Source organism: Bubalus kerabau, chromosome 1, assembly GCF_029407905.1.
Source record: "Bubalus kerabau isolate K-KA32 ecotype Philippines breed swamp buffalo chromosome 1, PCC_UOA_SB_1v2, whole genome shotgun sequence".
Taxonomy (NCBI): Eukaryota; Metazoa; Chordata; class Mammalia; order Artiodactyla; family Bovidae; genus Bubalus; species Bubalus kerabau.
Genome location: NC_073624.1, coordinates 213,131,510 through 213,158,464, shown reverse-complemented (window position 1 = coordinate 213,158,464; position 26,955 = coordinate 213,131,510). Strand labels below are relative to the sequence as shown.

General features: G+C 52.2%; 1 protein-coding gene across 1 annotated transcript; it reads left to right on the top strand.

Annotated features, from left to right (window-relative positions):
* Positions 1–419: 419 nt before the first annotated feature.
* On the top strand, positions 420–23,443 carry BTBD2 (BTB domain containing 2). The gene is made up of 9 exons (XM_055553572.1): positions 420–811; positions 14,198–14,317; positions 17,382–17,538; positions 18,524–18,629; positions 18,714–18,911; positions 21,390–21,582; positions 21,711–21,798; positions 22,041–22,187; positions 22,455–23,443. Exons 1-9 carry the CDS (start codon positions 429–431, stop codon positions 22,614–22,616), a joined length of 1,554 nt encoding a protein of 517 aa, XP_055409547.1. The 5' UTR covers positions 420–428; the 3' UTR covers positions 22,617–23,443.
* Positions 23,444–26,955: the final 3,512 nt, after the last annotated feature.

The following is a 26,955-nucleotide window of genomic DNA, read 5'->3' as shown; positions in this document are numbered from 1 at the left end:
GGTCTGAGGTACAGGATCTAGAACCCGAGGTTGGGGATCTGAGGTAACAGATCTAGGACCCGAGGTCCAGCGTCTGAGGTAACAGATTTAGAACCTGGGGTTGGGGGTCTGAGGTACAAGATTTAGAGTCTGGGGTCCGGGTCCCAGGACTGAAGTACGTGATCTAGCACGTGGGGGGTCCCATGTCTGAGGTCGGGCTCTGGGGTCTAGGCCCAGGGTCTGAGGTACGAAGTCTCCATCGGCCTCTGCTCGCCCCCGCCCCGCCTCGCCCCGCCCCGCCCCTCCCTCTCCCTCTTTCTCTCCCTCCCCCTCTCCCTCTCCCTCTCCCGCTCCCCTCCTCTCCCCTCCGTCCCCCATCTCCTCGCTCCTCCCCTCTCCTCCCGCCCCTCCCCCGCCAGGCCCGCCCCGCCGGGCGCCGCACCGACAAGATGGCGGCGGGTGGGAGCGGCGGGCGCGCGTCGTGCCCGCCGGGGGTCGGCCCGGGCGCGGGGGGCGGCCCCGGGCCCAGCGCCAACACCGCCCCGGCCCCCGGCAACGCGGCCGCCGCCGCCGCCGCCCCGGCCCCCGCTGTCCCCGGGCCGCCCCCGCCGGTGTCGGTGTCGGGGCCGGGCGCGCAGGCCGCGGCGGGCGGGGAGCGGGCGGCCGAGGAGCCGGGGGCGGCGGCGCTGCTCCGCGAGCCCGTCTACAACTGGCAGGCCACCAAGCCCACGGTGAAGGAGCGCTTCGCCTTCCTCTTCAACAACGAGGTGCTCTGCGACGTGCACTTCCTGGTGGGCAAGGGGCTCGGCGCGCAGCGCATCCCGGCGCACAGGTGGGCCGCCGTCCGGGACCGCCGCCCGACCCGGGACCGGGTTAGCACCGAGGCCCGCCCCCCGGGACTCCGTCATCCCCCAAGACGCCGCCGCTTCCCGGGACCCGGTCATCCCCGGGACCGGACCCCTACCCCCACCCCCTCCCCAGGATTCAGTCATTCCTGGGATCCCGCTCCCCGCCTCCCCTCAGGAAAACCGCCAGCCCCGGGGACCCAGCACCCGCCATTCCTGGAACCCCTGCTGCCCTGGGGACCTGCCCTCCCCCACCGCCCCCGGGCCCCAGCACCGTTAAGGCCCTGTGACCCTGCCAGGCCTCCGTCCAGCCCGGACTTCCAGATACTAGCCATGGTCCGCTCCTGCGACCCCTAACCCCTCCACCCTCACTGGAGTCTCTTGGCTCTGTGATCCCTGACCCTGCAGTCATGCCCGAAATCTCCCAGGTCCGCAGACCTCTTTCACTCGCTGCATCTCTGTGACCCTTCAACCCCTGCCAGGCTTTCCAGGCCCTGCAGACCCCAGCCTGGCCAGCCGCAGGACCGCCAGAGACCCCATCTCCTTCCGCCTCTTCCATCTCCTTCCCCTCCTCCACTGGGGCCTCACGGGCCCCAGTGATCTCCTCCCCCGAGTGCCCCCTCCTTCTGGGGCTGGGATCCCCCAGAGCCCCGCTAGACTCCCACCTCGTGAACCCCAGACCCTCATAACCCCGTTCCCTGACACCGTACATCCCAGGTCTCCTCTTGAATGGGGTTTTCCTTGGTGCAGGCCCACACCTCTGCCAGGCTCAGGGGTGCAGCCTCCAGACCCCTGGGTGGGGCGGGGCTGTATCAGAGACCACCCTGCCCACTGCTTGCTGGGGGATGCTGGAAGGGTTCTGTTGGGGAAGGGGGCTGGGGGTTCTTGCAACTCTGCCTGGAGAGTCCCCAACCTGCTGTGAGGGTTGTCTTCACCATTCTGATGTCTGGCTTTTACTTGGCCTGTGTCTGAGATTCTTCTCTCTGGCCCTTTCTTGGTTATTTATGTGCAACTGGGACTAGATTCCTGCCGGAGGGAGCTTCCAGGCCGGTGAGGGGGTCCCTAGGACCTCCTGGGGCTTGTCCCTGCCCTAACCCTCTCCCCTCCCCTGCGAACTCCCCGTAGGGGGCTGGTTGCCTTGTGACCCAGGAGCTCCCAGCCTCCGTCATGCCTTTCTTGTTTCATATTCCTGCTCTGTGGATCCTCTTGATGGAAGGTTCTAGTTCCTTTTCTTTTCAGCCTTTGGGTTGTTATTTCATGTGCATTGTGAAATGTTACCTACCGCGAACAGGTGCATAAGTGACCCTGGGCTCTCCTGGGCCTCAGTTTCCCTCCACCCCTATGACCTGGGACCAACCATTAGACACTTCCTTCCTGGGGCCACTGGGAGAGTGGATCCTGTGACCAACCAACCCTAGGACTAACCAGGTCCTATCACAGTGCCCGGGCTCATCCTCCACACAGGCTGGCCTCACAGGCTGGTGGGGACGTAACCCGGTGCTCCAGGAAACACTGGAGCATCGCTGCTGGAGCACAGGCAGGAGTAGGGAGAATTCCTCAGCCTGTGCCCAGCTCCAGGCTGACCTCACCCCCGCCTCCCTCCCAGATGGGCTGCATTAAGGGACTGGCTTGTAAGGAGCAGATTGGAACCCCACCTTGGGGAAACCCAGCAGATGCCCCCTTAACCATGTGGCTAAGTTGATGGTCCTGGGGGTGTCAACACCCCCAGCGGGAAAGACTCCTCCCCCTGGTGTGCTCCACCCCCAGCCCTGAGTCCCAGTGTCGTGGGTTGATGGTGGCCCCCAAGTTGTGTCCAAGTCCCAAGGCCCAGAACCCATGAACAGGACCTTATTGGGAAAAGGGTCTTTGCAGATGTGATTAAGTTTCAAGAAGAGATCATCCTGGATAATCCGAACAGCACTAAATCCAAGTGTCAAGTGTCCATGTGAGAGACACGGAGAAGAGGGACCGGGCAGAGACTGGAGGGACGTGGCCACAAGCCACAGTCTGCCCGGGGCCCCCAGAAGCTGAGAAGGGCAGAGCCTTGCAGGGAGCACGGCCCTGATCTTGCACCTGCAGCCTCCAGAACATGAGATTCTCTCATCACCCAATTTGCAGTAATTTGTTAGAGAAGTCCCAGGAACCAGTCCACCCGGAGAAAATAACCAGATAAACCCAGTGGGGCGTGCCTCAGGACCAAGACACCGGAGGGTCCCCTGGACGGTCCTGGGAGGAGCCCGAGGACACAAGTAAATGCCACGTGGGATCCAGAAACAGTGCCTGGGGCGGGAAGGGCGTTAGTGCAGAGCTGGTGACTGCTGAACCGGACCTGAGCTTACTTCACAAAGCAGACTGAGGGCAGGGCTCGTGCTAACTTCCAGAAAGGCTGTGGGGTCTGCAGCCACCATTTCCCAGGATCCAGGCTTGTGGTGATCTCAGGCTGGGGCTCAGAATGGCATGGACTCTGGGTGAAGGGCGACCTGGTGCATGGGGCGCAGGAGGGCCTGGCATATGTAATGGCAGAGGGGCCAGCTCTGGCCAGGGCAAGCTCAGGCCTCGTTCAGAGTCTGCCTCCCACCCCCATCCCCTCTCCACTGTACTACTTTTTCATGGCTCTTTTTCCTTCTAACTTTCTCTGTGATGGCTGTCCTTGGCTTGCTGTGAGCAGCGTCTTGCTGCTCTCCCTCCTGCCAAGCCCAGGAAAATGCCTGGCGCACTGGGTGCTCAGGAAATGCATCAGTCCAATGTCTATACTCACAGGGCTCCCTCTGAGGAAGCACTGAGCATCTTCAGGGTAGCACTGTACAATTTGATGGCCCCACGTTAATATCTAAAATACCTTTATTCACATATCACTGGAGACTTAGCAGCACAGAGATGTCCCCAAAGTACAGCAATCTCTGTGTATGCTTAGCTAAATAGCACGTCTTTTAGTGACTGTGGCTTTATGGTGGATTTTGACAACTACTGTGGCTGTTCTTCCCAGTTTTGCTCAAGACTTTTTGTGAAGGCTTTTTCAGCTCGTCTCACACATTTAGCTGTTTCAGGATCAGTTACCCATCTGTCCATCCCTTCCTCCTGTCCATCCCTTGCTCAATCAGCAGTCTCTGAAATGGTGCTAACAAAAGACATCTCTTTCCCCATGGAATTTACCTTCTAGCACAGTACCAGCAAATTTTTGTAAAGAGCCAGACAATAAGTAGTCTCAGTAGGCCACATGGTCTGTGTCCCAACTGCTTAATTCTGCTGTAGCAGTATGAACACAACAAGACAGAAATGAATGTGCATGGCTGTGTGCCAATAAAACTTTATTTACAAAAACAACTGGTGGGCTGGATTGGGTCCAAGAGCTGTATTTGACCAGTCCCTGGCTCAGTGGTTCCCTATAATCTTTAGAATCAGTTTGTCAAATGCTAAAGAAATAACTGGAGGGGTTTGTCTTAGCAAAGATACCAGGTTGGGGGAGCTGACAGTTCAGAATACCAAGTATGGGCACATGTTGTCTCTCCATTTATGTACGGTGCTTTTGTGTTTCCGTAGGGAAGTTTTGTAGTTTTATGTTTTGGGTTTTTTTTTGGCCACACTGCCGGATTTTGGGATTTAGTTTCCTCTCTGGGGATTGAACCCAGGCCCCCTCGACAGTGAGAGTATGGAGTCCTAACTACTGGACCACCAGGGAATGCCCAGTTTTATAGTTTCTTCACATAGCTCTTGTGTGCAAGAGCTATGGCACTCCACTCCAGTACTCTAGCCTGGAAAATCATGGACGAAGGAGCCTGGAAGGCTGCAGTCCATGGGGTCGCTAAGAGTCGGACACGACTAAGCGACTTCACTTTCACTTTTTACTTTTATGCGTTGGAGAAGGAAATGGCAACCCACTCTAGTGTTTTTGCCTGGAGAATCCCAGGGACGGGGGAGCCTGGTGGGCTGCCATCTATGGGGTCGCACAGAGTCAGACACGACTGAAGCAACTAAGCAGCACATAGCTCGTAAACATTTATTGCTAGGTGTTGTTTTTTTTGTTGTTGTTTTTGTTTTTTCTGTTGTGAGTAATTTCTCCATTACATATTTCCTAGCTGGTTCTTGCTGGGAAGCTGTGGGGCCTTGCACATTTATTTTTATCCACTGGAATGATTTCTTTCTGAATCCTCTTTGGTGTTAATAGCTGTTCCACTGATTCCATGGTCCAGTGCTGTCCAGTAGACTTTTCTGTGACAATGGGAATGTTGTAGATCTGTCCTCTCCAGTCCTAGCCTCTAGTCACGCATGGCTACTGAGCACTTGAAATGTGGCCCTCACAACTGAGGAACCAAATCTTTTGTTTTCTCAGCTACACCACATGGCTCGAAGCATCTTAGTTCCCTGACCAGTGATTGAACCTTTGACCTCAACAGTGAAAGCGTAGAGTCCTAACCACTGGCCTGCCAGGGAATTCCCAAACTGAATCTTTTTTTTTTTTTTTAATCTATTTATTCTTGGCTGCCCTGGGTCTTTGTTGCTGTGTGGGCTTTTCTCTAGTTGCAACGGGTGGGGACTACGCTCTAGTTGCAGTGTGCGGGCTTCTCATTGCAGTAGCTTCTCCCGTTGTGGAACACAGGCTCGAGTTTTGCCATTTGTAGAAATCGCATATAATTAGAATGACAGAATGTGTAGGTTTTGATCTGGCTTCTTTCGTTCAGTGTCTTATTTGTGAGATCCATCCACATCCTTGAATGGACAGCTCATTTCTTTCTATTGCCAAAGTAATTCATCTTACTGCTGAATCCCATTGCATGGATGGACCACACTTTGTCCATTCACCAGTCATATGGGTTATATGGGCATACAGGTTAAACAGGTTATTTCTAGCTTCTAGCTTTTCATCATAAGGAATAATACTGCCATGAACATTAAACATTTGTGCAGAAATCTGCATATGGAAGTACTACTGTTCCTTTTCTCTTGGGTAAATACTAAGGGTCAAATGTTGGAACCGCAAGGTAACACTTACATGTGACATTTTAAGAAACCGCCAAACTGGTTTCCAAAGTGGCTTCCCCATTCCCCACCCCCCATGATGCCCAAGGATTCAGTAATGTCTTTGGCCTCATAGGTGAATTGGAAAATGTTCCCTCCTCCTCTGCTTTCTAGAAGAATATGCAGAGGGTTGGTGTTAATTTCTTCTGGGAATGGGCTTTTCCTTGTGGGGAGATTTTTTTCTTCTTCTTTTTTTGCTGCACTGTGGGGCTTGTGGGATCTTAATTCCCTAGCCAGTGATCGAACCTGTGCCCCCTACAATGGAAGCTCAGAGTCTTAACCACTGGACCACCGGGAATTCCCTGTGGGAAGATAGTGTTTTTTAATTGGTTGTGCTGGGTCTTCGTTGCTGCATGAGGGCTTTCTCCAGTTGTGGTGAGCAGGGGCTGTTCTTCATTGCAGTGTGTGGGCTTCTCGCTACAGTGGCTTCTCATCGCAGAGCACAGGCTCTAGGCACGTGGGCTCAGTAGTGGCAGTGCGTGGTTTTTAGTTGCCCCACGGCATGTGGAATCTTTCTAGATCAGAGATTGAACCCATGTCCCCTGCACTGACAGGCAGATTCTTATCCGCTGCACTACCAAGGAAGTCCCAGAAGATTTTTAGTGACTAGTTCACTTGTTATTTATTTGTTTAGATTTCTCTGTCTTCAGTGAGTGTTGGCAGTTTGTCTTTACAGGAAGTCATCCATTTCCTCTAAGTTGTCTTTGTTTGTTGACATAAAGTTGTTTCAAAGTTCTTTTACCATTGGTCGTAGTGATATTCCGTTTTTATTTCTGATTTTGGTAACTTGTGTCTTTTTGCTTGATCAGTCTAGCTAAAGTTCTTGCAGTGGTTTAAATTTTTTTTTCCCCTCAAAGAGTGACCTTTTGGTTTCATTGATTTATCTCTATTTTCCCATTCCCAGTTTCGTTAATTCCTGCTCCCACTTTTACTGTCTTCTTTGTTCTTTGGGCTTGATTTGCTCTTTTCTAGATTCCTGGGATGGAAGATTGCCTTGCTGATTTTATTTTTTATTAATTTTTGATCACTCTGTGTCTTGTGAGATCTTCATTCCCTGACCAGGGATAGAACCTGGACCCCGGCAGTGAAAGTGCCAAGTCCTAACCACTGGATCGCCAGTTAATTCCCAGAAGCTTAGGTTGCTGATTTTAGATCTTTATTTAATGGATACATAATGCTTACCCCAAGCAGTGTTTTAGCTGCATTCCTTACAGTCTGATGTGCCGTGTGCATTTTTGTTCGGGTCAAGATCTTTTCTCATTCCCCTTGTGTTCCTTCCCTGACCCATGGGTTACTTAGAAGTGTTGTTTCATTTCAAAATATTTGGGAATTTCTCAGAGGTCTTTTTGTTATTGGTGTATAATTTAATTCCTCTGTTTGGAGAATAAGCTTTGACTTCTTTCAGTGCCTGTAAGTATATTAGTTTGACTTTGTACCTGGTCTGTCCTGGAGAATATTCCTAGAGCGTGCCTTCTGCCATCACTGGGCTGAGGGTTTTGTTTGGGGAGTTTAAGAAATCCCCAAAAGAAATTAATTTGGCTGTGTCAGGTCTTGTTTGCAGCATGCGGAATCTCTAATTGTGGCGTGCAAGCTCTGTAGTTGTAACATGGGGGCTCAGTTTCCCCATGGCCCGTGGGATCCTAGTTCCCTGACCAGGGATCCAAGCTGAGTCCCCTACACTGGAAGGTGGATTCTTAACCCCTGGACCACTGGGGAAACCCCTGGGCTGAGGGTTTCGTAAAGGTATGTTGGTGGTGGTGTTCAGTCTGGCTGTTTGTCAGTTGTGAAGAGTGAGGTGTTGAAACCTCCAGTGGAAACTGTTGGATTGTCTCTTCCGCCTCTTTATGCTTAGTTTCTCTTTGTGTGGTTTGGGACTCAGTTGTGTGTTTGTTTGCGCTGTTACCTATTCCTGTGTACTGACCCTCTGTTCGTAGGAAATGTCCATTTTCCAGTAGCATTCCCTGTCTTCACATCTGTCTTGTCTGGTATCAGGGCAACCACTCCAGCTCACTGGTGCTTTCTGTCTGCAGGGAATGTCTTCCCTCATCTTTCTCCTTTCACCCCCTTCGTGTATTTAATGTAAAACTTCCGAGCCTGTGCTATCCATCTGTCCCATCTCTGGTGACGTGAGCCTTGGCCATAGGGCAGGTTTCTCCACTGGGATGTCCCTGCCGTCCCCTCGTCATCACCCTTCCCTCCTGAGGGGTGCTCTGTGTAGACATCCCCTTTCCCCTCCTCCTTTGCCCACTGTTGGAGTATCTGTGGATGGTGGTTCTAGTTGGAAAGAGTTGTTTACTCTGGCATCTGCCATATGGTGATTTCCTATTTCCATAACTCCTTCTCCATTTGTTAACTGGGATTCTGAAAGGAAAAACTGTCCCTTCCCCCTTGCTCACACACCTCCTCCGTTATATATTTATTTCATCATGGACTCACAGTTGTTTATCTTGTGGGTCATTGTCCGGTATGAGCTTTACTGTCCCAGATTTGGCCACTGGAAGTCCTTACAGTTGGCTCAATTCCTTTTAACATTGGCGTGTCATGTTGGGAGAATGTCTTTACTTTTTGGCCCCACAGGATACCCCAAGCTCATCTCATCCTTCCCCTCCCTCAGCCCAGGAATCAACCATTTCTCCGTTTAGTGGAAAATGGTATTTAGAAACCAAGATACAGGTGCTGGGTGTGCTCACTGCTGCTGGGGTATTGTTGTTAAGAGACCTTCTTAGCAGATAGAGCGAGGAAATATACCAACACACAACCTCTATTTCTGTGTCTCTGTCTCCATCCGTCCATCTAGTCTGTCCATCCATCCATCCATTCACCCACCTAAAAGCCAGGAAATCAACTTGAGTCCCTCTGACTCTGGCTCAGCCTTGGAGAGTTCATCCCAGCCTCCCTTCCCCTCACCTGTAACTCTCTTCTCCAGTTCTCAGAACCTGGCTTTCATTCTGCACATGTCTGTTTAGTGGCGCAACATGTGTAGTTTCAGAGCTGCTTTCCCTCTCCTGTGAAAAATACTTTTTCTGCATGAAGCACAGTATTTGTATGCAGTTCTTTTAGCCTTTAACCTGTTTCCCAAAGCTGCTTAGCTGGTCTTTCTTCCCTGTCCCTTCAGGGTAGTATGTCATTCTTTCTTTCTTTTTAATTTTTAAGTTGTAAAATACACATACCATAAAATTCACCCTTTTAACCATTTTTAAGTGCACAGCTTGGTGGCACTAAGCATATTCATGTTGTTTGCAACCATTCCACCAAAACTCTGTCCCCATGGAACACTGACTCCCCATCGCCTTCCCCAGCCCCGGCCCCACCATCTTCTCCCTGTCTCTTGTGAATCTGACTCCTTTAGGGACCTGTGAGTTGAACCAAAGTCTGTATTCTTCTGTGTCTGGCTTCTCTCACTGAGCATCATGTTCTCAACGTCTGTTCGTGTTGTAACATGAGTCCAAATCTCGTTCTTAAGGTAACTAACACCCCTTGTATGGATGGACCACTTTGTATGGATGATGTCCTCTCTGCTCGTCTGTCATCTGTTGATGGACACTGGGTCGCTTCCATCTTCAGGAGTCTGTGGATCATGACATGATGAATACTCATGCACAGGTTTTGTGCGGACGTGTGTGTTCACTTCTCTCAGGCACATACCCTGGGAGTGGCACTGCCGGGTCAACAGGAACTTCATGTTTCGCCCCCTGGTGAACCACTGGCCTGTCTACCACAGCTACACACCTCATGACCCCCGCCCCTGTCACCCTGCTTGAGGACTCTGATTTCTCCACATCCTCAGCAGCTCTCGTCATTGTCTAGGTTTTTTATTCTAGCTGGTGGTCCAAGGGGTAAGGTCATGTTTCATGGTGGGTTTTTTTTAACTGATGCTTTTGCTTTGATACTGCATTTCCATCATACTTTCTCATTAATTTTTATCTTGCAGAGGCTTTTGACTCTTATCACTGTAAGTGTGTGCGTGCTCAGTTGTGTCCGACTCTTTGCAACTCTGGACTGTAATGCACCAGGCTCCTCTGTCCATGGAATTTTCCAGGCAAGAATACTGGAGTGGCTCGTGGTGGTTTTTTTTTTTTTTTTTTTAATTTATTTGGCTGCATCGTATCTTAGTTGCAGCACTCAGGATCTTCATTGCCTCGTGTGGGATCTTTGCTTGTGTCCTGTGGAATTCTAGTTATGGTGCATGGGCTCACTAGTTGTGGCACGTGGGCTTAGTTGCCCTGGGGCGTGTCAGTTCAGTTCAGTTGCTCAGTCGGGTCCGACTCTTTGCCACCCCATGAACTGTACACACCAGGCTTCCCTGTCCATCACCAACTCCCAGAGCTTGCTCAAACTCAGGTCTATCGAGTCACTGATGCCATCCAACCATCTCATCCCTTCTCCTGCCTTCAACCATTCCCAGCATCAGGATCTTTTCAGATGAGTCCTTTCTTCGCATCAGGTGGCCAAAGTATTGGAGCTTCAGCTTCAGCATCAGTCCTTCCAATGAATATTCAGGACTGATTTCCCTTAGGATTGACTGGTTTGATCTCCTTGTTGTCCAAGGGACTCTCAAGAGTCTTCTCCACTACCACAGTTCAGAAGCATCAATTCTTAAGCACTAAGCTTTCTTAATGGTGTAACTCTCACATCCATACATGACTGCTGGAAAAAACCATAGTTTTGACTAGATGGGCTTTTGTCGGCAAACTGATGTCTCTGCTTTTCAATATGCTATCTAGGTTTGTCATAGGTTTTCTTACAAGGAACAAGCATCTTTTAATTTCATGGCTGCAGTCACCATCATCTGCAGTGATTTTGGAGCCCCCCAAAATAAAACATGTCACTCTTTCTATTGTTTCCCCATCTATTTGCCATAAAGTGATGGGACTAGATGCCATGATCTTTGTTTTTTGACTGTTGAGTTTTAAAGCCAGCTTTTTCACTGTGTTCTTTCACCTTCATCAAGAGGCTCTTTTTAGTTTCTCTTCACTTTCTGCCATAAGGGTGGTGTCATCTGCATATCTGAGGTTATTGCTATTTCTTCTGGCAATCTTGATTCCAGCTTGTGCTTCATCTAGCGTGGCATTTCACATGATGTACTCTGCATATAAGTTAAATAAGCAAGGTGACAATATACAACCTTGACATACTCCTTTCAATTTGGAACCAGTCTGTTGTTCCATGTCCGGTTCGAAGTGTTGCTTCTTGGCCTGCATACAGATTTCTCAGGAGGCAGGTATGGTGGTCGCTATTCCCATCTCTTTAAGAATTTTCCACAGTTTGTTGTGATCCACACAGTCAAAGGCTTTAGTGTAGTCAATGAAGCAGATGTTTTTCTGTAATTCTCTTGCTTTTTCTATGATCCAAAGGATGTTGGCAATTTGATCCCTGGTTCCTCTGCCTTTTCTAAATCCAGCTTCAACGTCTGGAAGTTCTTGGCTCACATAGTGTTGAAGCCTGGCTTGGAGAATTTTGAGCATTACTTTACTGGCGTGTGAGATGAGTGCAATTGTGTGGTAAACACTCTTTGTCATTGCCTTTCTTTGGGATTGGAATGAAAACACATTTTCCAGTCCTGTGGCCACTGCTGAGGTTTCCAAAGTTGCTGGCCTATTGAGTGCAGCACTTTCACAGCATCATCTTTTAGGATTTGAAATAGCTCAGCTGGAATTCCATCACCTCCACTAGCTTTGTTCGTAGTGATGCTTCCTAAGGCCCACTTGACTTCATACTCCAGGATGTCTGGCTCTAGGTGAGTGATCACACATCGTGGTTATCTGGATCATTAAGATCTTTTTTGTATAGTTCTTCTGTGTATTCTTGCCACCTCTTCTTAATATCTTCTGCTTCTGTTAGGTCCATACTGTTTCTGTCCTTTTTTGTGCCCGTCTTTGCATGAAATGTTCCCTTGGCATCTCTGATTTTCTTGAGGAGATCTCTGGTCTTTCCCATTCTGTTGTTTTCCTCTATTTCTTTGCATTGATCACTGAGGAAGGCTTCCTTACCTCCTTGCTATTCTTTAGAACTCTGCATTCTGATGGATATATCTTTCCTTTTCTCCTTTGTCTTTTACTTCTCTTCTTTTCTCAGCTATTTGTAAGGCCTCCTCAGGTAACCATTTTGCCTTTTTGCATTTCTTCTTCTTGGGGATGGTTTTGATCACCACCTCCTGTACAATGTCATGAACTTCCATCCATAGTTCTTTAGACACTCTATCAGATCTAATCCCTTGAATCTATTTGTCACTTCCACTGTATAATCGTAAGGGATTTGATTTAGGTTATACCTGAATGGTATATGGTTTTCCCTACTTTCTTCAATTTAAGTCTGAATCTTCCAATAAAGAGTTGAGGATCTGAGCCACAGTCAGCTCCTGGCCTTGTTTTTGTTACTGTATAGAGCTTCTCCATGTGGGATGAATCAAACCTGTGTCCCCTGCATTGGTGGGTGGATCCTTAACCACTGGACTGCCAGGGAAGTCCCCTTATGGTGGTTTTGATTTGCCATATTCATCATCATGGTTTTGAGGATGGATGGAGAGGTGGGGATAGGAGACTCCTGGCAGGAGGCCAGTGAGGGGCCTGGTGGGCAGGGCTGCAGGTGGAGATGATCAGACTCCCCTGGACCCAGTTGCTCTTCCAGGCCTGAAGTTTGTCACCTTGTCCACCAGGAACACTGAGGACATGTATACCCCACCATCCTGGGCCCTGCACAGACACACCAGGCCCGGCTGGTCTGCCTCTTATGTCCTGCCAATGAATCGTCAGGGATGGTTTTCCCCATAGGAGATCAAGATGCTCTGTTGTATCTAGGAGAAAGGAGGAACAGGAAAGCATTGCATATATGGATTGTGTGTGGGGCTGGGGACCCAGATGCCATGATGAATGAGTGGGGCTCCGGGGACACAACACGGCTGGCAGCTGTACAGGGCATGGGCATCCTGGGGTGGCCAGATGGTGGGGCAAACCACATCAGTTATCCTCTCTTGGAACCCAGAAGTCTACTATGGGATATGGCAGGGCTGTGCTCCCTCCAGAGGCTCCTCCAGCTTCTGGGGCCCCAGGCATCCTGGGCTTATAGATGCTTCACCTCAGTCTCTGCCTCCCTCATCATGTGGCCTCTCCTTGGTGTCTTATTATAAGCCATTGCGTCAGGGCCCAGCCTGGATGAGGGTAGCTTGGGCTTAGCAAGTAACATCCACAAAGACCCTGTTTCCAGACGAGGTCCCATCCTGACGTTCCAGGGGGATGTGACTTTGGGGACACTCCTTTCATCCACTGCATTTAGCTTCTCACCTGGCTCCCATCTCTGGCCTGGCCTTTGGGGTTCTGTTAAGCCCTGGGCAGGACTGGGGCCAGACCAGTGCCTGGCAGAGCTGGGAGCACACATCCACGATGGAGGAGTGGGTAGGAGCAGGGGTGGAGGGGCTTCTTCTTTCAGGGAGTGAGGGATGCCTGGGTGGGGTTTTCTGGGAGCTGTGGGGAGTGTCACTGGGCAGAGAGAAGCTGGGGAGTGGGCTGTCACTGCTGAATCCAGAGATTTTGCAAGGGGATGAGTGCTCGGAGCCCTGCATGGGTCACAGTAGGACCCAGGGAGCAGGTGTGATGCAGGCATGGTAGCTTGCAATCCAGAGAATAGGGCTTTGCAGGGGGCTGTCCTTTTTGGGGGAGGCTGTCCTCTTTGGGGGAGGCTGTCATGGGGCAGGCCTGGGGACCATGAGTACACAACTGGTGGAACCCTGAGGCCCCCAAGGCCACTCACATCCTAACCCTCCCTTGGCCTCGACACCCTTCCCCACAGACTCAGCACAGTTCTAATGTTCTCTCCAGGCCTTCCCTGGCAGCCTGACCCTGGGGGATGTGTGTAGAGCAGTGGAGTGAGTGAGTGAATAAATGAGTGAGGGAGTGAATGAGTGGTTGAGCAATGGTTGAACAAGTGAATAAATGAATGAGTGAGAGAATGAGGGAGTGATGTGGTTGAGAGAATGAGGGAGCAAGTGGTTGAATGAATCAGTGAGTGAACGAGTGAGTGAATGAACGATGAGTGAGTGAATGAATGATGGAGGGAGTGAACGAGTTGGGGGGTGCCTGAGCTGCCTGTGGCGTGTGGAACTGGCAGAAAGCTGTCGTCCATGCAGCCCCAGGGAGATGATTTTGCATCTGTACCCTCTCACTGTTGATCCACAGGAGCTAACTTCTCAGTCCTCAGGGCCTGCCTTCCAGAAGCATCTAGGGCAGGATGCTCTGGGCAGGGTGTTACTACTGCGGGAATGCTCGCCATCCACATCCCAGGGCCTCAAGAAACCCCAGGCTTGGGCAGTTGGGGACTGGTGGGCCTCGCAGAAGGTAACCAGGTCTTCTCTGACTCCCTAGGTTCGTGCTGGCTGTGGGCAGCGCTGTCTTCGACGCCATGTTCAACGGGGGAATGGCCACCACGTCCACCGAGATCGAGCTGCCCGATGTGGAGCCGGCTGCCTTCCTGGCGCTACTCAAGTAAGACCTTCCAGGTCCTTCCCACCCGGGGGTGGGACAGACATACCTGATGGTTAATAAATAGAGCCCTAGGGACATTGCCTCCCGAGTCCCAGAAGCGACTCCCTCGAGATTTCTAGAACTCAACTCCTCAGTAAGGGATGGGTTCTGGACATCCCCCACCATTTTCATATTTTGCATTTTTTGTGTCAAAATATATTTCACATACTGTTCAACTCACCGTTGAAAGTGTACAGTGTACTATTAGTGGCATTTAGTTTTTCCACAGAGCACGCAGCCGCCACCTCTTAATTCCAGAACAGTCCATCCCCAGAATCGCACCCTCCGCAGCCCTTGACAACCAGGAACCCACCCTCTGTGGGTGGATCAGCCTGTTCTGGACGTTTCCCACCAGTGGACTCACACCCTGCGTGTCCTGTGTCCGCTTCTGTCACTGAGCATCGTGGTTTCAGGTTCACCCGCGTGTTGGTGAATCTCCCAGTTTTCATTCCTTGTATTCAAAGAGTTTTTAAAGAAATAGCCTAACGTAAGAATTTTTAATTCAACCTATATTTTTTCTTTCTGAGTTTCAATTTTTTTTCTCAAGGACTTTAAAACAAATCTAGTGATTTGGGGTAGAGGTGTTACACACAGACTGCAGGAAGCCGTGGAGGCAGCACCCCCAAGGAGGCCGGCAAGCTCTGTGGACCATGTGTGTAGCTTGAAGGTTATCCTACATGGTCAAACAGCTTTTCAAACATGGAGTTTCCTTTTTTGCCTTTTTTGTTGTTGGCCTCAGGACATGGGGGACCTTAGTAGTTCCCTGACCAGGGATCAAACCTGGGCCCTCAGCAGTGGAAATGCAGAATCCTAACCTCTGGGTGGCCAGGGAAGTTCTTTTCCCTTCTGATTATAAAAATGGCATTGATTCACAGAAAGAGAGAGGGAGGGAGAGAAAGAGAAAAGAAAAAGTGGAAGAAAATGGAGTGTCCCCTGTCCCCGTTCTGAGCACCATGGACAAGGCCTTGCCTGGCCGGTCCCATTCATATCCAGTCCCATCTGTGTTGTGTGCTCCCAGCCGCCTGCCCCATCCGTGTCATCTTCTCCCCTCTGGTATCCACAGTTACCCTCGGATGTAAACCAGTTTCTGTTAGCTCCATCTAACCATGCTGAATTCTGCAGGCTGACCACAAACAGCACTTGGTGGAGTAATCTCACTTCTGTCTCTAGGCAGCTTTTCAGACCAGGGTCCACAGGCTGCCTGCGAGAGAGGGCAGGGGGCGCTGCTTCCACTGCTGCCTGCTGATCCTGCAGAAGCGGCTGCAAGAATCTGTAAACTGTAGGCAGGGCTGAGTGCCAAGAAAAACCTATTTACAAACCAGGTGGTAAAAGCACAGTGAGCTGTCACTTCACACCCACCAGGATGGCTATTATCAATGTTAAACAAACAAGTTGTCTCGAGGACATGGAGAAATGGGGGCCCTGATGCACTTCTGGGGGAATGGGAAATGGGGCAGCCACTGTGGAAACAGTCGGAGGATCCTCAGAATCTAAACACAGAGTCACCATATGCTCAGGCAATCCTACTCTGGGTACAGATCCAAAAGAAGGGAATGCAGGGACTTCAAGAGAGATTTGCACACCCACGTTCACAGCAGCGTGATTCACAACAGCCAGAAAGTGGAAACACCCCAGCTGTCATGAACAGATGAGGGATGAAGAAGGTGTGATCCATCCACATGCTGGAGTATTACTTGGCCTTCAAAAGGATTCTGACACTTGCTCCAACATAGATGGACCTTGAGGACATGATGAAATAAGCCAGATGCAAAAGGACAGGTACCGTCTGATTCCACTGACAGGAGGTCCTAGAGGAGTCAGATCCAGAGACAGAAAGTGGATGGTGGGGCCAGGGGCTGGCGGAGGGGATGGGGAGTCAGTGTTTCGTGGGGACAGAATTTCAGTTTGGGAAGCTGAGAAAGTTCTGGAGATGGATAGTGGGGATGAATGCACAATGAAACAAATGTAACTAATGCTACTGATGGTCAAAATGGTAAATTTTATGTACCTATTAGCATAATTTTTAAAAATTAAAATGTCTATTTTTAAAAAAGACAAAAAGTGATAGATGGCAGTTGGCCAAACCCTCCCTTTAGTCTAAGCTTGGTGAGACATGGGGTGAAAGGCTGTTCTGTCTCGTCTCCATCTCTGTGTCTGTCTTTCTCTGTATATGTTTGCTGTTTCTCTTTCTGTCTCTGGGTTTTGATGACCACAGCTGTTCCCCTGAGAGGGTGGACACTACCTCCATTGTATGTGAGGAGCTCACCCATCTGCTCCCACATGTCCTGGTCTGTTCCAAGGTCCCCCTCAGCACTGCTGACATTGATGGCCATTCTGTCCCTGACCCCGCCAGATCCCTGCTGCTTCTGTGTAGGCCTCCAATGCGTTCTGGGGGTGCTGAGTGCCAGGAGAGGGGGCACCCAGGAACTTGCTCTTTGGGCTGTTCCAGTGGGTTGGGCTTCCACCCTTGCTCCCTTGTACTCCCGCTCTGTGCCTGTGGATGACACTCAGGTGGTTTCCTGTGCATTGTGCTGCTGTGAACACACATCATTTCTCCTGCACGCCCAGGGCCGCCCTGAGGTGCTTCCACCAGACGGGCCAAGGGCTGCTTTCTCACTCTCTCCCTGTGGTTTTGTAATCGACCCCACTTCTGACCCACACAAAGAGTTGGCCTGAGGACAGGTGGTCACCACGGCCACCATATCTGCAATTCCAGCTGGCACTTCTGGTCCCATCAGTGGTTGAGCTTGAGCTGGCTGTGGCTGGGCCAGAGGGTTGTTCAGAGGGTTATGGCCCCAGGGCAAATGCCATGCTGCCCACAGAGGAGTTAGAGGCTGCCTGCTGTGTAGACACGTTCCGTGGGTATCATGTGGGTAGTTTAGCTCCGCTCCTTTTTCCTGGTAACTGCTTTTGAGGGGTCAAGTCCACAGGTCAGAGGGCAACTGGTGCTGGTTTGGATGGTTCCTTGGGCCGGTCTGGAGGGTGAGGGCAGGCAGGCTGTCCTCACACCCGCCTCCACCCCTAGGTTTCTCTACTCAGATGAAGTTCAGATCGGGCCTGAGACGGTCATGACCACGCTGTATACTGCCAAGAAGTACGCGGTGCCTGCTCTTGAGGCCCACTGTGTGGAGTTCCTGAAAAAGAACCTGAGGGCTGACAACGCGTTCATGCTGCTGACGCAGGTGCAGGGCTGGGATGCAGGGGGCGGGGCTGTGGGGCAGGGCAAGGATGTGGGGGAGGGGAAGGCGTGGGACCCGCCGGGGCATAGGTGCGGAGTCTGGACAGCGATATTGGTGGGTGAGGACGCCGCTGCCGGGGCAGGAGAGGTCGGGTTGGTGCATTTGAGTTTTAGGTGTCTGCTAAATCTTGTGGAAGGGTAAGTTCCTCACTCACTGTACCCTTGCACCCTGCGGGTGAGTTTCCCTGGTTACTCTTGCGCTCCTGTGGACGTTTTGGTGCCCTTGTGCAGGGCTCAGGTGTGGGGAGAAAGGTATTCCGTTACTAAGTTAGAGGGGCACGTCTGAGGCTGTCCGGTCCCACTGACTGTGGCGGGGCTGGACCACTGAGAGGCCGGCTGGGATAGGGCAGCACCCAAGTGTAGTTGTGGCTCTGTGACCCCTCGCTGCCGTGGTGTCTGGGCCCCGGCACATCTGCTGAGTTGCTCTCGAGTGCTAGAGCCTGGGCTGTCATGTGGGGACTGTTCCCAACCATTTCCTGAGAGCTGCAGCCACGTGGGGCGTCCTGGCCTCCTAGCCCAGCCCCAGGCAGAGCACAGTGCATAGGGGTGTGGGTTTGGGCTGCCCCACAGCTTCCCGGGCATCCCTGGGCCCCACCCTGCGCATGAGTTCTCATATTAGGGGCACATCTCTGCAGTGTCCTGTGGGTCCTTCTCTGCCCTCTCCCCAAGGCTCCTCCTGCCTAACCTGGGGAGGACTGGGCCCACCTCCAGCCTGAACCTCTCAGTATCCTGACTTTTGAGGTGCAAGCCTGCCCTTCCCCTGCCCCCATCCCCAGACAGTGGTTACTGTGAGTCTGGGACCCTGGAAGATGATAATCTCTGGGCTGCTGCTCGGCTCCCAGGACTTGAAATCCATGCCCAGTGTGGAGCCAGGGTTCATGTGGCTGGGTGTTGACATGCTCTTCTCTTACTGCCCTCCCACTCTCCAGGCAAGACTTTTTGATGAACCACAGCTTGCCAGCCTATGTCTGGAGAACATTGACAAGAACACGGCTGACGCCATCACAGCTGAGGGCTTCACGGACATCGACCTAGGTGAGGCACACTGGTCACCGCCCAGGGGCCATCAGACCTCATCCCCGAGGTGGGGCCGCGCCCGCTGACAGCCCCTCCCTGCAGACACACTGGTGGCGGTGCTGGAGCGGGACACGCTGGGCATCCGAGAGGTGCGCCTGTTCACAGCCGTCGTCCGTTGGTCCGAGGCTGAATGTCAGCGGCAGCAGCTGCAGGTGACGCCCGAGAACAAACGGAAGGTTCTGGGCAAGGCGCTGGCCCTCATCCGCTTCCCACTGATGACCATTGAGGAGTTCGCTGCAGGTAACAGGGGCACTGACAAGGAGTGTGACCCCGAGTGTGAGTCACGTGACCCTCAGCCTGGCCACAGTGGGTCAGGCGCCAGCCGTGTCCGTGTGAGAACAGGACTGGGCTCGAGACCCTGATGTTGGAATGACCCCCAGAGGCCAACCATCCTGAGTCCCCACATCTCAGGTGTCCACACACGTGTGTCTTGAGTGTTGCAGATCCCCAACAGGGGCTCATGTCCAGGGGATGGGCTGTGGCGTCCGGGTCTTCCATGAGCCTGTGAAGGGCTGAGAGGTGTCTGGAGCCGTGCTGCAGGGCTCAGGTTGGGACTCAGGCCCAGGCGGGGTTGGCCCTGGCCCTACCTCCTGCCCCGTGGGGACCCTCCAATCCTTTGGGCCATGTGGCAGTAGCTGCCAACTTGGCACCCTCCTCCAGGGAGGCTGGGCCTCCCCTTTGGGTCATTTTCGTGGCTGATGCCAACCTTGGTCCTGGAGCCACACTGGCCTGGGAGGTTCTGGATGGAGCTCTAGCCTACAGCAGGTGCACCACGTCCCGTCTCTCCCAGGTCCATGCTGCTCCTGTTCCTGCTCTGGTTCAGGGTCTCCAGATTGAACAGCGACAGCAAACAGATCGTTTTCCAGTGTGTCTGCCATGCAGTGGCGGGGAGGCACTTCTTCTATGGGTCAGCTCTCTATGATCAGAATCTGACTTGACCAGGTGACCTGTTTTATCTGGCAGTCCCTGGTGGCACAGCAGAACTTGGGTACAGCCTCAGAGGCCGTCTCTGGTACTCTGGGGCTTACTTATCCATCAAATTACTTAGCACTTCCTCATACAAGACCCTGGCAGCACCACAGTGACGGGGCCGTCCTGGGTGCTGTGGGGTGTGGAGCAGCCTCCCTAGCCCCACTCCCTCCATGCCAAGAGCCCCGCTTGTCTTCTTTAAGATTTTAATTATTTGGCCACGTTGTGTCTTAGTTGTGGGACGCAGGATCTTGCATTTCGGTGCATGGACTCTGGTTGTGGTGCACAGGCTCTAGGGTGCAGACTTCAGTAGTTGCAGGTCATAGGTTTTCTAGTTGTGGCACTCAGGCTTGGTTGCCCTGTGGCATGTGGGAACTTAGTTCCCCAACCAGGGATTGAACCAGAGTCCCCTGCATTGCACGGCAGGTTCTTAACCACTGGGCTGCTAGGGAAGTCCCATCCTTATCTTGATGATCACAGATGTCACAAACATTGCCCAGTGTTCCCTGGGGAGCTTGGACCTCCAGGTGAGAGCCCTCAGCTATAGTGTTGAGCTGTCCCAACCTAAGATGCCTGTGTGAGCCTTGCAGGATTCCTCTTTCTCCAGCCCTGCTTGTCACCCTGAAATAGCTCTCCTCCTGGTCCCTCAGCCCACCTGGTTGCCAAAGTCCCCCAGAGTCTCAGGTCTCCTGGAAGTACCACCCTACAGCCTTTCTTGGCCCCCTCGCCCCTCCTCCCATGAGGGTCCCCGGGCTGGAGCACCCGCCCCCCACATGCAAGCTCTTGGGGGTGTGCCAGACCTGGGCCTTGTCCTTCTGCTATGGGCGGGACCTCTGGGGCTTTGGCTGTTTGTCGCTCAATTGTGTTTTGGAGAATTTTCCTGCCTCTTCTATTCCCCTTGAAAATATAGGAAAGTAGAGAGAAGGTTGGGAAAATGTCCCCCAAAGACTACCCTGGCTGTATATGTCAGGACTGAGGTCACAGGTGGTTTTCTTTCTGTTTTCTGTGTAGAGATTTAAAGAGCGGTTCCTGTCTGTGTTCAGTTTTGTATCTTATGTGCTCCACAGACATCTCTCCCCTGTTGCTGCAATCTGCGTACATGGGGCTACCGGGTCTGTGAACCAGGCCATGGCTGACCTGCCCCAGAAACGAGCTCAAAGCTGGTGAATGATTGATTCCTGTAAAGGAGGGCAGTGCCGTCTAGGCCTGTTGCAGGCACCTTGTCCTGCCACAGGTGGTGGGCAGGGGCAGGTGTAATCCTCCCACCCTGTGGCCCAGGAGACCCCAGCACACTGGTCTTCCCCACCAGAAGCTCCTCTGAGTTCTTGGGTTGCTGCATCTAGGCTCCCACCTCTAGAGTCTTCCCCAGCTCCAGGCCTGTCTTGAGGCCAGCACCCCCGCATCTGTCCATCTGGGGTGGACAGGCAGGGGGCATGAGCTCTGTGGACCCATGGTGTTCCCCTAGGTAGTCCCTGAGGAGGTCAGGAGACCAGAGTAGCTGAAAGGGATTTTGCCCAGTTAGCTAGCAAATTGGAGCATTGGCCCCATGTCAACCTGGGACCACTCCCCAAACGCTCTTGGAAGGGCCATTTCCCCCTCACTAATACTCCCCCCCTGCCCCCGCCCAGGGGCTGCTTGGACCCATGACAGTTTGCCCAGAAAAGAGGCTGGGTCTTATGTCTTGCCTTCTGGTGTCTTTGTGCTCTCACGGTTTGCCCCATCCTTCCCAACTCCCTCCTGTGCCCACAGGGCCCGCGCAGTCGGGGATCCTGGTGGACCGTGAGGTGGTCAGCCTCTTCCTGCACTTCACCGTCAACCCCAAGCCACGTGTGGACTTCATTGATCGGCCACGCTGCTGCCTCCGCGGGAAGGAATGCAGCATCAACCGCTTCCAGCAGGTGGAGAGCCGCTGGGGCTACAGCGGCACGAGCGACCGCATCAGGTAGGCGGGGCAAGTCTCATGGGCGGGGCAAGTTGCGGGGGCGGAGCCTAGTTGGGGCCTCCCCATGGGGAGGGGCAGGGCCTGGTTGGTGGAGGTCACTCAGCATCTCCTTCCTCCGATGCCCTCAGGTTCTCGGTCAACAAACGCATCTTTGTGGTCGGCTTCGGGCTCTACGGCTCTATCCACGGGCCCACAGATTACCAAGTGAACATCCAGGTCCTGCCCCTACCTCTGGGCCCTGTCCCTCCAGATCACCCCTTCCTCTTCTCTCCCCTTCTTCACATCCCACGCCCTCTTCCTCTAGTCAAGGGGGGACCCATGACCATGCCTCTCTACCCCCACCATTGGCCTCCTCCTTTCAGGTTAGCTCAGTCCTCACTTCCAGGCTCCGTGGGGTCCTGTGGGTGGGCACTGGGTTGGGGGCACCGGGGTGAGCTGTGCCCGGCTCTGGCCCTTAGATCATCCACACGGACAGTAACACGGTTCTGGGCCAGAACGACACGGGCTTCAGCTGTGACGGCTCTGCCAGCACCTTCAGAGTCATGTTCAAGGAGCCGGTGGAGGTGCTGCCCAACGTCAACTACACGGCCTGTGCCACGCTCAAGGTGTGCCTGACCCCACCCCACCCAGGCCCCTGACCCCAGAAACCTACCCAGGACCCCAACCCTGAACCTGACCCCCAGCCCAGACTCAGGGTCTCTGAGCCCCACCCAGGACCTCACCTCCCAGTTTACTGCCCACCTCTAAGGATGTGAGGCTGGGAGGGCACAGCCTTGTGTCCTCCTTTGGAGGCCTGCTGCGCACACTGGGCGGGCCCTGAGCTGTGTTCTCATGCAGCACATCCTTGCGGACCCACTGGGTCCTCCCCACAGGGCCCAGACTCCCACTATGGCACCAAGGGCCTGCGCAAGGTGACCCACGAGTCGCCCACAACGGGGGCCAAGACCTGCTTCACCTTCTGCTATGCGGCCGGGAACAACAATGGCACGTCGGTGGAGGACGGCCAGATTCCAGAAGTCATCTTCTACACCTAGGCCACTGGCCCGGCGTCCCCCAGCCTAGGCAGGCCGCCTGGCCCCACTGCTGTGCCTGCCGCCCACGCCGCTGCCCCCCACAGGGCCAGGAGGGCTCCTCTCTGCGTGCGGTGAGCTGGCTGCCTATTCCAAGGTGATGGAGGGGTGGGCAGGGCGGCAGAGACAATCCCCCTCAGGACTTGGGGGGCAGGGTCAGCCTAACCCCGCCCTGAGCAGAGGGTCCGCCCACCCACCACCCCTGCAGCCCCACTCAGGGCTGGTGTAGGGTGTTGCCTCCTGTTTGTTTCAGCTGCACATGGCAATGCATCCTGAATTCCCGTTTCTCTGGTAGGAGAGCACGTGCGGGGCCCTAGCTGGCATGGGGGGCTTGTGTGCCTCTGCTCTGTTCAGTGGGGAGGCTCAGGCCCCCCAACCTGCCCGAGAATGAGGGCTCAAGCCCTCCCAAGGTCCTGCAGGCCGGCTTCCTGCCAGGCCCAGGCCCTGCCCCTGGGCCCAGTAAAGGACCATCTGTGTCCAGCCTCCCTGGATGCCCCTCCCCGCCCCTGCAGCTGTGGACGCGGGCGGCAGACCGGGTCTGCCTGGGAGGGGCGATGTTGCGGGCCAGCCATGGTGGCCACGTCCCCACTGGCCCGCCTGCCCACCCTGTAGCCCCACTCCCAGCCCCCAGCAAGTACTCTGCCCAAGGTGCTGGAGGGTGCAGCCCCTACCCCACCCCCATGCTTCCATCTGGAGCCTGTGTCCTCCCCGAAGCCATGGAAGGTGTGTCTGCACACCACACCCCAAATGTTTTTGTTTTTTTTTTTTAAATAAAGGAAAGAAACGTATAATCCCTGAGACATGTGCTGCTTCCAGTGTGATGGGGTCCTGGCAGTGGAGCCAGACTTCTCACCTTCAGCGCATCCAGATCACATGGGGGCTTGCCCTGGGCTCCTTCTGGAGCAGCCAAGAGTGTCAGGAGCACCCCCCCCCCCGCCCCGAACCAGGAATCTTGTTGGCAGGAATGCAACCCAGAGTGGCCCTGCTGGCTCTGCCCAGGGGGGTGTCCTCCTGCTTCCACAACCCATCCTGGCCCCTCCTGTCCAGTGGGGACTCTTAGGGATGAACCGGACCCAGGACCGGGCTGGCTGCAGAGACTCTGAGCCCCTGAGCTCCAGCCCTTGGGCTCCTCGTCACTTCCTGAGACCTGCCACACTGTAGGCAGACCCCAAGTGAGGGGTCCATGGGGCGGGGGACCAGGCCTCCCACTGTAGCCCCCAGAGCAGCCTGTCCTGGGGCCACTACAGTTCAGGACAGGAGGACAAATGGTGTCAGCCTGGGGCACCCACAGGTTGTGGGCATGCCAGGAGTAAAGGCTGGGCAACAAGCCACTGGGCTCATTAGAAGGGGTCCCAAGATGGCTGTGTCCCACTCCCAAGGCCTGTGGCTATTCAGGGTCACAGTGAGTTGCTGTGACTGTCTCCTGCCAATGGAACATGGAACCTGCCCTCTGGAGGAGGACCGCAGTGCGCGCTTCCACCAGCATCATCACAGTGTCCTACAGCAGTGCACAGATATGAAGCAAGAGAGAGAACAGAACAGATCTACATGTACTTCAGAAGCTGGAGTTATCAACGCTCCTCGACATGATAAAGGCCATATATAACAAGTCCAGAGCTTACACCATACTCAGTGGTGAGAAGCTGAGAGCATTTCCTCTAAGATCAGGAACAAGACAAGGATTCCCACTCTTGCCCACTCTTATCCAAGAAGGTTTTGGAAGTCCTAGCCACAGCAATCGAGAAGAAGAAATGAAAGGGATTCATGTTGGAAAAGATGAAATAAAACTGTCACTATTTGCAGATAACGTGACACTATACATACATTACCAGAAAACTACTAAAGTTCATCAATGAATTTGGTAAAGTTGCAGGATACAAAATTAATTTACAGAAAGCTGTTGCTTTTCTCTAACAATGAAATATCAGAAATTAAGGAAACAATCCCATTTGCCACTGCACCAAAGACAAAATACCTAGGAATAAACCTACCTAAGGAAGCAAAGACCTGTAGGCCAAAAACAATGAGAGCCTGATGAAAGAAAATGAACACAGAAACATGCAAAAACATAGCGTGTTCTTGGACTGGAAGAATCAATAGTTAAAATGTCCATACTACCCAAGGCAACCTACAGATTCAGTGCAATCTCTTCTCAAATAACCAATTGCATTTTTCATAGACCCAGAACAAAAAATTTTAAAATTCATACGGAAACACAATCCTGAATAGCCAAAACAATCTTGAGAAAAAAGAACAGTAGAAATCAGAAAACACTCATAACTTCACACACTACTACAGAATACAGTCATCAAAACAGTGTAGTACTAACACAGAAAGACATGGAGCAACAGAACAGGCTAGAAAGACCAGAGAGAAACCCATGCACTTACTGTCAATGAATCTATGAGGCAAATGGACTTCCTTGGCAGTCCAGTGGTTAAGACTGTACAATTCCACTGCAGAGGGTATGGATTCAATCCCTGGTTGGAGAACTAAGACCCTGGATGCCATGCAGTGAGACTGAAAAATAAAATACGCTTCCCAGGTGGCTCTAGTGGTAAAGAACCTGCCTGCCAATGCAAGAGACTTAAAGAGACATGGGTTCAGTCCCCAGGACAGGAAGATCCACTGGAGGAAGGCATGGCAACTCACTCTACTATTCCTGCCTGGAGAATCCCATGGACAGAGGAGCCTGGTGGGTTACAGTCCATAGGGTTGCAAAGAATCAGATGTGACTGAAGCAACTTAGCATGGATGCATATATATATATATATATGTATGTATGTGAGGCAAGGATATACAATGGAGAAAAGACAGCCTCTTCACTAGTGATGCTAAGACCTGACAGCTAAATTTAAAAGAATGAAATTAGAACTTTCTCTAACATCATATATAAAATAAACTCAAAATGGATTAAAGACCTAAATGTAAGACTGGATACTCTAAAATCCCTAGAGGAAAACAGGCATAACACTGACATAAACTGCACCAATAGCTCTTTTGGCTCCCCCTCTTAGAGTAATGGAAACAAAAGTAAAGATAAACAGATGGAAACTAAACTTAAAAGGTTTAGAAAGAAAGTCACTCTATCATGTCCGCCTCTTTGTGACCCCATAGTCTGTCCATCTAGTCAAGGCTGTGGTTTTTCCAGTAGTCACGTACGGATGTGAGAGTTGGACTATAAAGAAAGCTGAGTGCCAAAGAATTGATGCTTTTGAACTGTGGTGTTGGAGAAGACTCTTGAGAGTCCCTTGGACTGCAAGGAGAGCCAACCAGTCCATCCTAAAGGAGATCAGTCCTGGGTGTTCATTGGAAGGACTGATGCTGAAGCTGAAATTCCAATACTTTGGCCACCTGATGCAAAGTACTGACTCATTTGAAAAGACCCTGATGGTGGGAAAGATTGAGGGCAGGAGGAGAAGGGGCTGACAGAGGATGAGATTGGAGGGCATCACAGACTCAATGGGCATGAGTTTGAGTAAACTCCAGGAGTTGGTGATGGACAGGGAGGCCTGGCATGCTGCAGTCCATTGAGTCGCAAAGAGCCAGACACGACTGAGCGACTGAACTGAAGTCTGTAGCCCACCAGGCTCTTCTATCCATGGAATTCTCCAGGCAAGAATGCTGGAGTGGGTTGCCATTTCATTCTCCAGGTTAAAAGCTTTAGTACAGCAAAAGAAACCTTGAACAAAATGAATAGGCTGTCTAGCCTATGGATTGAGAGAAAACATTTGCAAACAAGTGACATATAAGGGATTAATTTCCAAAATATGCAAACAGCTCATACAACTCAGTATAAAAGAAAAAAAGGCCCAATCAAAAAATGAGCAGAAGATTTAAATAGACATGTCTCCAAAGAAGACATACATATGGCAAAAGGCACATGAAAAGATGCTCAACATCACTAGTTTTTAATACTAGGGAAATGAGGATCAAAACTATGAGGTATCACATCTCTGATCAGAACGGCCATCATCACAAAGTCTACAAACAATAAATGCTGGAGAGGGCGTGGAGAGAAGGGAACCCTCCTACACTGTTGGTGGGAATGTAAACTGTTGCAGCCACTATGGAGAACAATATGGAGAGTCTTCAGAAAACTAAAAATAGACAATCCCACCCCTGGTCATCTATCCAGATAAAACCATGCACCCCTATGTTCATAGCAGCACTATTCACAATAGCCAAGATGTGGAAGCAACCTAAATGTCCATCAGCAGGTGAGTGGTTAAAGAAAATGTGGTACATGTATGCAATGGAATATCACTCAGCCATAAAAAGAATGAAATAATGTCACTTGCAG